Consider the following 14,686-nt stretch of genomic DNA (forward strand, 5'->3'; position numbering starts at 1 on the left):
ACGGCAGGTCAGAGTGGGATGCCGGCCTTGTCAATGCCCCCAGGAGAGGGGTCGTGGTTGTGCCCCCTGTAGACAACACAGTGAGAGCTCAGATTAGAGCACGAGTGCCTGCGTGTACGTGTGAGTGTGGACGTCGTCCACATGCAGGGACACGTGTGGTTAGCTCTCTGTGGTCCACCAGGTGGTGTGGCCCGTTCACTTTAACTAGTCCTTTACATTCCTTTTATCAGGCTTTGGGTTAAAAGAACTTGCCAAGGCATTATCCAGAGGAGGTCCTAAAGGAGAAAGGAAAGTTCCGGTACCCGCGGTGGTCTGAATGCCTGTGTTCCCCCAAATCCCTGTGTTGAAACCTGCCCCCCGCCCCCATGATGGAGTAGGAGCGGGGGCCTCTGTGAGGATGGCAGGTCCCCTACGTGAGGACACGGGGAGGCGGCCATCTGCAGGCCGGACCCCGCTGGCTCCCCGATCTGGGACTTCCAGCCCCCAGGACTGAGAACAGTACACGTCTGCTGCTGGTGAGCCACCCAGCCCACGGAACTTGCTAGAGCAGCGTGAGCGTGGGGACAGGCTGACCTCGGGAAGGGCGGCGGGCCCTGCGTGTGCTCAGCTGGTCTGCGGGAACCACTGGCACCACAGGACCGCGTCGCCAGCCCACGCCCGCTGCCTCAGGGGCACGGAAAGGGGGCAGGGGGCTTTCTGCTCCTGTGCATCCTCTGGTTTTCAAACACGGAACCGTTCTATATAGACATTAAGTACACCTTCCTCTCCCCTCTCAAAATAGCTCTAGAAATCTTCCTGTGTCACCTGGTCTGGCTCTGATTATCGTTTTGTTTCTTAATACTTGTTTGTTTACTTTTTGAAGTTTATTTAAGTACTCTCTGAACCCCACGTGGGGCTCGAACTCACGACCCCAAGATGGAGAGCCGCACGCTCTTCTGACTGAGCCCGCCAGGCGCCCCTGTGATTCTTTTAAGCGGCTGCGTATATCAGCTTATGGACTGGCCATAATTTACTCAAACGTTCTTTCACCTGCTGACTGGGGTCACATAATATGCAGGATTTTTCCTTTTTCTTTTTGGAATTGCAAACACTGCCACAGTGAAGACACATTTGCAGATTTTAAGGACGGCGGCGCTTTCGGTTAATGGGCAAGGGTCCCAGAGCGGCTGAAGGGTGCATATTCTATCTCGGAAGAGATACGGTTCACAGAATGGTCCCCAGAAGGCGGGAGCCTGGCGTCCCCACTGCCAGCGCCTGGCCGTCTCCCTGCCCTCGCTGCCCTGACGAGGGCAAGTGTTTAGACAGCGGGAGTGATGCGGTCAGGGGCCACTTTCGCTCGCCTTTGTGACTGCTCTCTCCCGGCCACCAGGTGTCCGTGAACGACCCCGCCCACCATCCCCTCTGGCCGGCCGCCTTCGGGCTTGCCAACGCCACACCTCTAAGATAGACATACTTTCGCTCTTGGGAGTTTACTTATTTTTCCCATTTAATTCTTTAATGTACCCATCTATTTGTATAAGACAGAGAGCCCACTTCATTCTTGTAGCCGAGTAGCCAGCTGCGCTCATGACTTTTGCTAAATGAGCTACACTTTTCCCAGCACCTCTGTCGACCACACCACGTTTCTATTCTCTTCTACTGACCTCTTGGTCTACTCTCAGGTGTACCATGAAAACTTGATCATGGTGGCTTAATGTTTCCTTGGTCATTAATTCTTGCACATTTTTCCACATGTATTCTAGGGAGACTTTGTTCAGTTAAAAAGACACTGTGGCAGGGCACCTGGGTGGCTCAGTCGGTTAAGCATCCGACTTTGGATCTGGGCTCAGGTCATGTCAGTTTGTGGGATCGAGCCCCACGTTGGGCTCTGCACCGACAGTGTGGAACCTGCTTGGGATTCTCTCTCTTCCTCTCTCTCCCCCTCTTCTGATTGTGCTCTCTCTCTCTCTGTCTCTCTCAAAATAGATAAACGAACTTAAAAAAACGCTGCTGTGTTCTAATGAAGCCCGCACACCGGACACTGGCCACTCCACCCACGGCGTGCACCGTGGCCAGCTTTCCCGGCGATCTTGTCTGCTGCTGAGCGTTTCACACCTTCCTTCCTACAGGCCCTGTGTGTGCAGGGAGGGCCGGATGCTCACAAACTAGTGGGTGTCCCCATTCCCGTGGGGCACAGGGCTCCCTGCAGCTCCCCAGAGAAGCCCCCTGCCCTCAGGGACACTCGGGCCCACGGGGGCGGCGCGTTGGGGAGAAAGAGCCCCCAGCGGCACCCAGTGCCTGGAGCGGGCCCTGCCAGTGCCCAGCCTCGAGGCCTGAGGCCGGGCTGGGACAGGATGTGGGAAGGGGGAGGGCTGTGCCCCCGGCTCTCCGTCACTGTCATCTTTGCTTACTTCTTGCTCCACTAAAATCAGAGACAAATGAAATGTCTCAATGGTGGTTAAAGGTGAGTCCAAACAGAGTAGCCTAAATCTGACATGACATATGTCTGTCACTCTACAGATATCCTTAAAGAATGAGAACCGTTCTACCTGGTGATCAATTCCAGGTAAGCGAATATATTTTAATTTTGTGTTGCTTATAATGTGTTGGGAAATACGGGCTGCAGAGAATTCAAACTATTCCTTGTGTCACCAGAATCATCCCTACTTCTCGTCTTATACAGAAGAGGCCCAAGCACGTGAGCGCTTTGTCAGGTGTTATAAAGCTTAAGTCGCTGCAGGTAGTGGGACAACCTTATCCACCTGAGAAGAAGAAACCTCAGCTCAGCCCATCGCAGGCGCTAAGCCTAAAAATCCGTGTGTGAAAGAAAAGGCGGGTATGAGGCCGCGGACGTACTCAGGTACTCCACACCCTGCGGGCCCGCGGCACAGAGGCCGAGAGCAGAGACCCTGCGGAATTTGCTGGAGCTGCGCCACCCTGCACGAGGGGACTGGGCTCCCGAGCCCCCAGGCCTGCCGCGAGGACTGTCAAACGATGAACAGGGCACCCTGCCCTGCCACGGGGCTCAGCAGGCGTCCTGACGGATGCAATACTCACATAGGAGTTGACGGGACACCGCCTCAGCAGTAAGCCCCAAGCTCCCGGCGGGGCAGCTGGGAGGGTGCCCCGCAGCAGTGCTACATCCCTTCCTGGCTGAGCAGGACCCTTGTGATAGCGCATCGAATCCAAGTGTCCTGTCCCGCCACGGAGGTCCTGTGGCGGCCGGCGCCCCCTCCTGTGTCCTCGCACGGAGCCTCTGCCCCCTAGGCGGGGCTTGCCGGTGAGAGCCCACCCTCCCTGCTCTAGGCGTTTGCCCCCCACCCGAGGTCAATGCTGAACCCCCAGCAGCTCCTTCAGCCCCACGGCGCTCACCGGGACCCCTCCAATGGCCTCTTCCATTCTTAGAACTTGCCTTCCCTTGAGCCGTATGTGCGCTTCCCTAACAAGGAAGACAAGGAGTGAGTGGTAGCATTGAAACGTAGTGGCGGGTCCTTGGTATGATTTTAGAGTCCCTGGTTGGGTGCATCACATCCCACCATCTCTTGTCCCCCCGCAGTCATTCAAACTTGGTGTATCAAAAACGCCAGTGACGTGAAGGGTACGGAAGATTCCTGCTAACTGGGGGTCAAGGACGAACTATAGGATCCTTTGAGTAGACGGATGCTGTTTAACTAACACCCACTGGACGTTATTGGAGAGCAGGGGACACAAAACTGTCCACAGAACGATGGCCGTGTTCGGCATTCCCTGTCCCGCTGGCCTGAAGGCCTCTGGGCGGGAAGGGAGGAAGCGTGGCTACAAAGGTCAGAATCACGGTGCCCGATCTGCGTCCCTGCCCAGGACCAGAGGGTGAGGGGGCAGGCAATCGAGTTCTGACTAAGCGATCTTTGGCAACAAACAATTTCCTGTTCCTTCTACAACCAAGAGTCAAAAGCCTTGACAGTCCATAGGCAAAAATGATGTCGTTCCTGTGAGGGTAAGAAAATTAACTCGCTCCTTCCCCGGTTTAAACTGGCTATTACGTAGGACTGTCTACTCGAATCTTCTCTTCTTGAAGTCTAGTTAAGTGCCCTGCTGAGCGTCACCTGGTGCTCACCCCTCACTCAAACAGAAGCTCGTGGCTCTGAGAATAGCGGGGCCACCACGGCCAGGCTTAGGATCGGAGCACAGTGACGGGAGAAGCACCTTGGGGAACGATTTCAGATTAGATGTGTCTGGAGGGAAAAATTCATGCAGGACAGAATAAATACTTAACGAAGCTTTAGAAATCTGCAACCGTCGACTAATGCGGCACCTCTGAAGTTACAAACCCTAAAAACACTTCGAAGACGTTCATTTCAGAAAAGGGAAACCAAGGAGGATAACTTGCTCCTAAACCGTCTGTTTCCTCCACTTGTCTCACCACCACCCCCCACCCCCTCCCTCGCTCCCAAACCCGTTCCTAAAGTAACAAGTTCCTTACAGAAATCATAGGCAGGACACGAAACGGGGTGCTTTTTATGATTTCTTACCTTCACTATGCTGATAGGCTTTCGGGATAAGTGGAAACTGGCATACAGCAAAAATGTCAAAACAAAAATGAAGGCTCTGTACCTGAAACACAGAACAGAGGTGGGGGGTGACGTAAAACGATAGAAGATGCGTTAAGAGTACACGTGTTTCCCTTGCCTCCGGAGACATAGCTAGAAAATGAAGTTACTGCCTGTGCTCTCTTCCGGGATTTTGATGGTTCGGGTCTCGTATTTAGTTTTGAGTTTCTTTTCGTGTCTGGCGTAAGAAAGCGGTCCGGTTCCATTCTTCTGCATGTCACTGTCCAGTTTTCCCAGCACCACTGGTCGAAGACACCGTCTTTTCCCGTTGCGTATTCTTGCCTCCTTTGTTGAAGATTAATTGACCACACGTTACGATCGTGGCTTTATTTCTGGGTTTTCTACTCTGTTCTACTGACCTATGTGTCTATTGTTGTGCTGGTACCACACTACTTTGATTACTGCAGCTCTGTAGTATCTCTTGAAATCTGGGATTATGACGCCTCCAGTTTTTTCAAGAGTGCTTTGGTTATTCGGGGTCTTTTGCGGTTCCATACACATTTTAGGGGTGCTTGCTCTAGGGCTGAGAAAAGTCCTCTTGGTATCTGATAGGGTTTGCGTGGAGTCTATAGATTGCTTTGGGTAGTACAGACGTTTTAACAATGTTTGTTTTTCCTGTGCATGAGCATGGAATGGCTTTCCATTTCTTTGCACCGTTTTGACTTTCTTTTGTCAATGTTTCATAGTTTTCAGGATACAGGTGTTTCACCTCTTTGGTTAAGTTTATTCCTCAACATTTTGTTGGTTTTGGTACAACTGTAAACAGGGTTGTTTTCTCAATTTCACTTTCTGCTCCTTCATTATTAGCGTATGGAAATGCACCAGGGGCACCCGGGTGGTTCAGCCGGTTAAGTGTCAATTCTTGATTTTGGTTCAGGTTGTGATCCCAGGGTCATGGGACCGAGCGCCACGTTGGGCTCTGTGCTGGGTGTGGAGCTTCCCTGGGATTCTCTCTCTCTCCCCCTCTGCTCTGCCCCCTCCCCACCTCACGCTCTTTCTCTCTCAAACTAAAAATAAATAAAATGCTCTAATTATGCTAAAAAAAAAAAAAAAGAGAGAGAAATGCAACAGTTTTCTGTAAATTGATTTTGTATCCTATGACCTTACTGAGTTCATTTATCAGCTCTAGTAGATTTTTGGTGGAGCCTTTCGGGTTTTCCATATAATCTATCATGTCACCTGTAAATAGCGAGAGTTTTGTTTCTTCCTTACCAACCTGGATGCCTTTTATTTCCTTTTGTTGTTGGGTTACTGAAGGTACGGCTTCCGGTACTATGTTGAAAAACAGTGGTGAGAGCAGACATCCCTGTCTTGTTCCTGACCTTGGGGGAAAAGCTCTGTGTTTCCCTACTGAGTATGAGGTTTGCTGTGGGTTTTTCATATATGGTCTTTATGATGTTGAGGTACGTTCCCTTTAGACCTACTCTGTTGAGGGTTTTTATCATGAACGGATGTTATACTTTGTCAAATGCTTTTTGAAAGCATTTTGACATGCTTTGAAATGATCTTATGGTTTTTCTACTTCCTCTTATTGATGTAAGGTATCGTGCTGATTGTTTTGCGAACACTGAACTACACTGGCATCCCAGGAATAAATCCCCTTGATCATGGCGTATGATTTTTTTGATTTATTGTTGGATTTGGTTTGATGATATTTTGTTAAGGACTTTCACATCTATATTCATGAGAGATACTGGCCTGAGGAGATAAAAATCCTTAAAGAGAGGGGTGCCTGGGTGGCTCAGTCAGTTAAGTGTCCGACTTTGGCTCAGGTCATGATCTCACGGTGTGTGCACTTGAGCCCTGTGTTGGGCTCTTATTGGCAGTGTGGAGCCTACTTGGGATTCTAGCTCTCTCCTCTCTCTCTGCCCCTACTCCAGTCCTGTTTTCTCTCTCTCAAAATAAATAAACTTAAAAAAATCCCTGAAGAGAGCATAGGCAGTGATTGCTCTAACATCGGTTATAGCAACATCTTTCTAGATGTGTCTCCCAAGGCAAAAGAAATAAAAGCAAAAATAAACTACTGGGACTACATCAAAATAAAAAGCTTCTGCACAGTAAAGGAAACAATCAAGAAAACGAAAAGGCAACCTACCGAATGGGAGAAGATATTTGCAAATGACATATCTGATAAAGGCTTAGTAGCCAAATATATGAAGAACTGTTACAACTCAACACCCCAAAAATGAATAACCCAATTTAAAAATGGGCAGAAGACATGAACCGACACTTCTCCGAAGAAGGCACCCAGATGGCCAACAGACACATGAAAAGAGGCTCAGCATCACTCACCATCAGGAAAATGCAAACCAAAGCTACCCTGTGATATCCCTTCACAGCTGTCAGAATGGCTACAATCAACAACACGAGAAACAACAGGTGTTGGTGAGAATGCGGAGGAAGGGGAACCCGGGTGCACTGTTGGTGGGAATGCAAACTGGTGCAGCCACTCTAGGGAACAGTATGGCGGTTCCTTCCGAGGTTAAAAATAGAACTACCCTATGATCCAGGAATCACAATACTGAGTATTTACCTCCCAAATACAAAAACACGAATTTGGGGGAATATGTGCGCCCCTTTGTTTACAGCAGCATCATCTACAGTAGCCAAATTATGGAAACAGCCCAAGTGTCCACCAGCTGACGAATGGATAAGGTAGATGTGGTAGACATATACACTGGAATATTACTCAACCATAAAAAAGTGAAATCTTGCCACTCGCTTGCAGGGACATGAGCGGAACTAGAGAGTATAACGTTAAGTGAAATAAGTCAGTCAGAGAAAGACAAATATTATACGGTTTCACTCACATGTGGAATTTAAGAAACCAAACAAATGAATAAAGGAAAAGAAGAGAGAGAGTCAAACCAAGGAACAGACTCTTAACTACAGAGACTGATGGTCACCAGAGGGGAGGTGGGTGGGGGCAAGCGTGAGTAGGTGATGGAGACTAAGGAGGGCACTTATCAGGATGAAAATAAGTAAGTAAATAAATACATACATACTAAAACACTGTAACTGTATTGTATTTTAATGTACTTAATGTGTTTTAATTTTGTAATGTTTTTATTTTATTTTTTGAAAGAGAGGGACGGAGCACGAGCAGAGAAGGGGCAGAGAGAGAGGGAGACATAGAATCTGAAGCAGGCTCAGGCTCCGAGCTGTCAGCACAGAGCCCAACGCGGGGCTCAGACTCACAAACCGCGAGATCATTAGCTGAGCTGAGTCGGACGCTTAACCAACTGAGCCACCCGGGCGCCCCTGTACTGGATGCATTTTAAATTGTCTTATGCTGTATATTGTTCATTCAGTCCTATATCATTATTAATCCTGTATGCGGGATGCCCATAATATTACATTTAAAAAATCTGCCACTTTTGTCCAAACCGAAGCTATTCAAATATTCGTTAAAAAAAACGACTACAAAGAGAAATCTGAGATGCGGAATATGAACAGAGTCCATAAAGTAGACAGAAAGAAACCGTCATCTAGTCTGTAACAGAATTGACTGCAAATTTCTTGTAAGCCTACTATCCTGGGTGTTTCAGATCCTGTTTATTTTTTACTTTTTTGTTTCTGTGCAACTTGGTAGAAGGACACAAGAAAGGCAGGAATATAAATATCTCAGGCACCTCCACGAGAAAGTCAGCGATGCAGACGTGCGACAATCAAGGCCGAAGACGTGGGAAACCCTGGCCTAAAGCCTTGCTGCTCTTCTCGGCTTATACGGAAAGCAAACCGAGAGTAAGACTGAAATGAATCTGAATCAGAGACTCAAGAAAAGATAATTGTGTGAGAAGATAAAAGTTTTTCCAGCTTTAGAGTTTGAGCCACTTTCTACAAAAGTATTTCTCAGAGAGGGAGACAGGTGAGCAGGAAGAGTATTCGGCCAGAGATGAGAGCAGGGGCCTCTACCTGCTCTCAGGTAGAGGCAGGCCCCTCGTTTCGGGAGGCACAGCCCCAAACCCTGAAGAAGCTGCCTGTTTCGGTCTGAAAAGGCCACTGAGCTTCCAAAAGAGTGTCCACTTTGGCGGGTAGTGACCTCCGGTGGAGGCATGGGTGACAGAAGGGGGCGAGTCGGGGCTCCACCTCCACAGGGACCCCGACCTGCCCCCACCTGGGCACGGGGCTCCCTTCTCCAGTCTCCACAAGGAGTATGAACACCGGTCTGGGACTGAGTCGGCTCCAGCACCTGCCGGACCAGAGTCTGAGAGAAGAATCTGGAGCCTTCGAGGATGCTATATAACACCGGTTCGCGAGTGTGTTATCAGCCAGGAGAAATCCGAATTCCATCGTCATTCCGCTCAGGAATTTGACAGAGTGGCTTTTGGGCTCACGCTCTCTACTCTCCACCCAGACATAAACGGAATATTCTACTTACAAATACTTGATTTTTATTAGATACATTAACATGTTTATTAAATAGAGTCAAAAAACCCAGACATAAAGAGCTCCTCGGTTCGTCCAGATAACATCTGAAGAGCCCGGGGGCCCTACCCTACCCTGCATTCCTGGATGGTGCAGTCCGTCCAGGTTATTGGGACTTAGTGGACAACCCGGGCCTCCACCCTCCACCTCGAGGCTGCCGTCCTCCCTCCCTGGGCCTCCAACTTTACTCCCCGGGCCGCTGCCTCCTTCCCTAACTGGCAGTTCTACAGTGGGCACTCACCAGCGCAGGGCCTGGTGGGTGAAGGTCGTTCCCCTGACTGCCCCTCGCTGGGGGATGCCCCCTGAGTACAGGGGCCGCAGAGGGGAGCTGTACGTGCTTCCAGACCAATCTGAATTTTCCGTGATGCATCAGCGTCTTTGGGGAGGGGACGTGCCGAGAGGCCGGCAGGGTTCTCTGAGAGAAGCTGTCCCGAAGTCAGGGCGAAGGGTGAACATACACGGCGAACTGGAGTTTTCTTGGAGATGGAAACTCTGTCTCCCAAAAAGGAAAGCCGTATCTTTGATTCAGCCAGTGTCAGGGCCGACGGTCCTTCCTCCCTCTCTTTCCTCCTCTTGTTTACGTGGGACTTGGGGAGGGGGAAGAGCCCGCAGCAGAGGTCGACTTTTCCCCTTCCAGAAGGCCTGGCCACAGCAGCCACGTCACTACGCCTGTCCTGGAGAGGGAGCAGACGCTCGACTTCCTCGGGGTTACCCGGGGTTACGGGACCCAAGCCCTACGCGGCCCTCCTGATTCCTTTTCCCACTTTGCAGTTCTACCCTCCTTTTTCTGTCTTTATCGTTTACGAAACAAGATTGTGGATGCTTATTTGTTCTATTATCCACTTTGTACTGGGTTGAATAATGTCTCCCCCCCCAGCCCTCCCTCCTCCCAATTCAAGTCCATCCAGAAACCTCAGAATGTGACCTTATTTGGAAACAGAGTCCTGGGGCTGTAATTAGTTGAGGTCATACTTAGCTCATGTGCGACCTCAAATCAAATGAGATCCTAAATCCAATGACTGCTATCTTTATAAAAGGCCGTGTGAAGACACAGGGACAGGCAGGGCAGAGGGCCAGGTGACCGCAGAGGCACAGCCAAGCCAAGGACTGCCAGCAACCACAGAAGCCAGGAGAGGCAGGAGGGGGCCTTCCCTGCACCCTGCGGACCAGCCGACACCTGGATCTCTGACTTCCAGCCTCCAGGACGGTGGGAGGAAATTTCTGCTGTCAGGAGCCCTACAGTTTGTGGTCCTTTGTTACAGCAGCCTTGGGAAACGGACACCATCCCATGCTTTTATTTTTGTGTTGTGTTACACACAGGCTTGTGGACACTAAACAGGAACCCTTACAAATGAGCTGCCTGACGCTTTCATTCCTGGCTGTTCCGCCTGCTTTTTGTAGGGACGTCTGACGGTGGCCTCGTCCGCGTCTATCGGTACCACAAGAACAGCGTGCGGGTTCACAGCACGTCTCTAGCAAACACAGAGCACATGTCGGCAGCGACAGCCCAGGACAGCTGTGCACTTCCAGAGTGTGCTCGGACGTGTTCTTGAATATCGCAGGTGTCCCCAGACAGATAGCAGCCTGCTTCCACCTGGGAGATTCGGGGCAGAGTATCCGTTTCCTCCTCTGAGTGTTACCGCTCTGAGTTATATGCAGCTAATGATGCATACTTTAGACGAGGGTAACAGAGCAATACGGTTTGGCACAGACACCAGTCCACAGGCTTCATCTGGAAACGATGAAACCGCGCACGGCCGTGATGGGAGTCCTTTTCAGAGCATCCTAAAGCAGAGACAGGATGTCGGTGTGGTGTTAGCAGTGGCCACTTGGCTAAGGGGCTGTCTGCCCCTGTCTGTCCCTCAGGGGAAGCCGCACCTTTTCTAAGCAATAAACGGAGGAACCGTGGGGACATACGTGGAGACCACACGGCCGCCCTGTCCCTCCAACCTCCTCAACAATGTGCGCACGGAAGCTTCAGGCTTGAAGCAGTGATCCTGACGGTCACGGGACAGTGGTGTGCCATCGCGGGCCCGGCTGCTCTACTTAGCGGCTGGCACTCCACTTGGAGAGGGGCTTCCTTTCTCCCGTTTGTGCATTCACTCACTTACGGCAGTGTGCACTCATTAGATTCTTAGTGTATCCAATGGGCTATAATCCGTTCCTAGTATCATTTATTTTCATTTTTTTTTTTCTGGAAAGAGAACTTGGGCACGTGCACATGAGCAGGGGAGAGGGGTGGGGGGAGAGAGAGAAAGAAGAGAGACTGATTGATCCTTAAGCAGGCTCCATGCTGATGGACTGTGGACTAGCTGCAGTTCAAGAGTACTTCTGCCCGAGGTTCACTCTACTCAAGACCCTCAAGACTGAATGTCCCGGGGGCTCCGGGGGCGCTCAGGCGGGTGAGCGTCCGACTTCGGCTCAGGTCACGATCTCATGGTCAGTGGGCTCGAGCCCCGTGTCGGACTCTGTGCCGACAGCTCGGCGCCTGGAGCCTGGTCCGGATTCTGTGTCTCCCTCTCTCTCTGCTCCTCCCCCGCTCATGCTCTGTCTCTGTCTCTCAAAACTAAACATTGAAAAAAAAAAAGACTGAACGTTCCAGGAGAGACCAACAGCCCATCCTGGGTCCTACCCTGCCTCCCGGGGGACACGGGCTGTGTGAGAACTGCCACAGGAACAGAGCCTCAAGGGCCTCCGCTGGCCACCATAACGGACCCGAAAGCATGAGACTTACCCACCTGCTGAGACAGGGAAACTAAAGGGACCCCATAAAAAACTGCTCTTTTCTGTCTTTTTCCTGTTTCTAGTTTTTTGCTAAGGCCTACACCCCTGCCTTACACACCTGTTACAGAACAGGTAACATATGTCCTCCTTGTCAAGGTCAAGGAGTTAATGACTTCTTTGGAGTCTTCTTCGAGCACAAGAGATGACATCTAAGGAGTGACTGGGTGGGTCCTCATCAACGGCATGAATGTTTTCCCAAGACTATGGACTCACCAAGACCCCTGGCCCCAGGGCATCAGTGACTGGTGGACGACACCTAAGCACTCGTCTTGGTCTTTGTTCTGGATTTTGAGAGGACACAGGCACTAGACCACCATCAATAAAAACCCCAGGCCCCAAGCAAACAGGAGACTCCCTCTTCTTTCCTCTCCGAGTCTCCCAAATGCTCTGTCTGTATCCACACTCTCTCCGTATCTTTAATAAACTCTGTTTATTACTTCCTCTCGGCTCACGTTTCATTTCTATCCTGTGTGAAACCCAGAGCCCTTCTTGGCTGGTCCTGTGGGCCCCCCTCTGGGTCCAGGGACCCAGCCGGCCTGCATCACTCCCACAACTGCACATGAAGGAGGGAAGTCAGGTCCCCAAAGGACATCAAGGTGCTGTTAGGAAGGGCAATGCATGCTGGGAGAAAAACATAAAGCCCTTCAGAGGAATCTTAAAGCCAGCTCTCTCGTTTTACAGGGAAGGAAGCTGGGTCCAGAAAGGTTCAATAACTTTTGAAGGTCAAAGAGCAAGTCTGAGGCAGAGATGGAAGTGATACTCTATACCCTTGCTACCCCAAGTGCTGTCTACGGACTCCGCATCTCCTGGGAGACGCAGATTCTCTGGCCCCACTCCAGACCTCCCAAGTCAGCAATGCATTTTAACAAGTTCTCGGGGTGATTTACACGTGCGCTAAAGTGTGAGAAGCTCTGTTCTACCCCTGCCTCAACCTGAAAAAAGAAAAAGAATTTGTGACATTCAGGGGTTCTTCCAAGTTCTTTGTGATATCCTTGCAATTTTCCTCTGGGAGTTTAAACATTGTACCAAAAGAGAGTTACAAAACAGACAAAGAAACGGAAGAGAAGCACCCAGAAGATGAAAGGTAAGTGTGTAAAGGCTTGTGGCCGGGTTACTGGTAGACATGAAGTGAGCTGACGCGGGAACCACTCTGGAAAGGAGGCAAATGTCTGTGGCCACACCGGAGACCCCGTGGGTGCCCACCGACCAGCAGGGGCCTGAGAAGCAGGGAACAGTGTGATGCCACCAGTGGGCTGTCGTGGCAGAGAAGAAGGGTCCAGAATACACCACTATGGCATAAGAACTATTTTGAATAGAAGGCATTTGAGTTCCCGAAATCTCTTCCCCGCCCGAAAGCACAGCCACCTAGGACAACTCAAGTGTCACAAAACCCTCCCTGGGCACAACCAGGGGAGACGACCCTTCTTACTGGAAATGAGAAGTAGCCACAGCACTATCATCTCTCTCGCCTAGTCCCTAAGGGCCCATTTCACTCTTTCCAGAACATCGTTTGTTTTCCCACACGTCTTCTCCTCCTCCTCTTCCCTTATTAAGATGGCAAATAAGCCCTTTTGAGTCACACCCTTCTGCATACATATGTGATCCCATACATATGTGATCATATTTGTCTTTTGTGGTTTAATTCGCATGCCCCCAAAGAAAGAACCTAAGAGGGTATGGGCAATCTTGTTTCTTCCCAATAGAGATCAGCAGGGAAGAGAAGCCTTTGAGAGGGCGGGCCGGACAATGCAGAGCCTGACTCTAGGCTGCCCTCACCCTCTTCTTCCTCCAAGGAGCCTGGGGTTCCTGAACCCACCATGAGAAGGACATGCCAGGAGAGGCTGCTCTCAGAACAGAAAGTGGTGTTCAGGTCTGCATCTAACTTTTTCTCCCAGCAAGTTCTGCCCCAGCTAAGCCACTCGTTGAGTTTGGAGTTAATGTACTTATTTCACCCGCAGCCCTCTTGTTTTTCTTTCACTCCTGCCGGGAGCCAGTGGCCATTTTTCTGTGCAGACTGCGGTCATTACAGAAACTACCGAAGACCGTGAAGGGGTCCGAACACCGTCACCACCAGAAGCGAAGATGGAAGACGGTTTGGCAACAATCCTGCTCACAGTCTGCACCACTGACAGGCCACTCAAAGGTCGCAGGGAGGCCGGTCGCCCACGGGACTTCCGAACGCCACCGGCCGTGCGGTGTCCCCGGCACAGGGCAGCGGGCCTGGCTGGTGCCAGCACTCACCACTGGTCCCGGGAGAAGGAGATGATGAAGCGGATGCCGGCAGGGAGGGGAGCCATTTACGCCGCTCTGACCACGGAGCTCCGGTCACAAGGCAGGATGCTTCCTCAACAGGCTCCTGACCCCGGCTCCAAGGATTTCCCTCTGGCCGCTGCGGCTCACGCGGACTGGAAAGCGCGTCGAGGCGTCCTGCTGGTTCTCGCCGGCCCTCTTCCGTCCAGCAGAGGCTCGGCTCTCTACAAGGAGGACGAGGAATGGAAAAGTCGGCTGTCGTGACCGGCGCACGCCGGTGGCGTCCCCGGCTGAAGGAACACCCTGGACGGCTGCCGGCCGGCCCACGGCAAAGCTGGACGTCCGGCACGACGGGGAACTCCCGCCGTGAGCGCTGCAAGGCGGCCACAGAGTGTCCGCCCTCGGGGACGGCTTGTTCAAAGATCACAGGAATGAGTTTCACCTGATGTTCTGATGAAGCCTCAGGCGACCCAGGGCTCGCCTCCACGTGGGAGACGCGTACAGATCAACCCCTTGGCTCTTAACCACGGTGCTCCTCAGAGCTAGTATTAGCCTTGTGCCCGGTGGCTACGCCACGTGCTCAATTACCAGGGCACGCCAGGACCCCGGACACGCTCCATTCCGCCCACCGCGGACCAGGCCACGTCTGGGCCGCG

General features: G+C 51.3%; 1 protein-coding gene across 12 annotated transcripts in view; it reads right to left on the reverse strand.

The window, feature by feature from the left end:
- SLC37A1 (solute carrier family 37 member 1) overlaps positions 1 to 14,686 on the reverse strand; it is a 77,325-nt gene that overhangs the window by 45,673 nt on the left and 16,966 nt on the right. For 6 of the 12 annotated variants that reach the window (XM_042998557.1, XM_042998552.1, XM_042998553.1 and 3 more), the window contains 2 exons: positions 14,022 to 14,254; positions 4,491 to 4,572 (listed from right to left, as the gene is read on the reverse strand). In XM_042998557.1, the coding sequence (XP_042854491.1) occupies positions 4,491 to 4,572; positions 14,022 to 14,077 (138 nt within the window). In that variant the 5' untranslated portion in view covers positions 14,078 to 14,254. The remainder of the gene's footprint in view (positions 1 to 4,490; positions 4,573 to 14,021; positions 14,255 to 14,686) is intronic. The other 6 variants (XM_042998550.1, XM_042998547.1, XM_042998549.1 and 3 more) reach the window with 1 other exon arrangement.

The sequence above is a fragment of the Panthera tigris genome, chromosome C2 (genome assembly GCF_018350195.1).
Source record: "Panthera tigris isolate Pti1 chromosome C2, P.tigris_Pti1_mat1.1, whole genome shotgun sequence".
In the NCBI taxonomy this organism is placed as follows: Eukaryota; Metazoa; Chordata; class Mammalia; order Carnivora; family Felidae; genus Panthera; species Panthera tigris.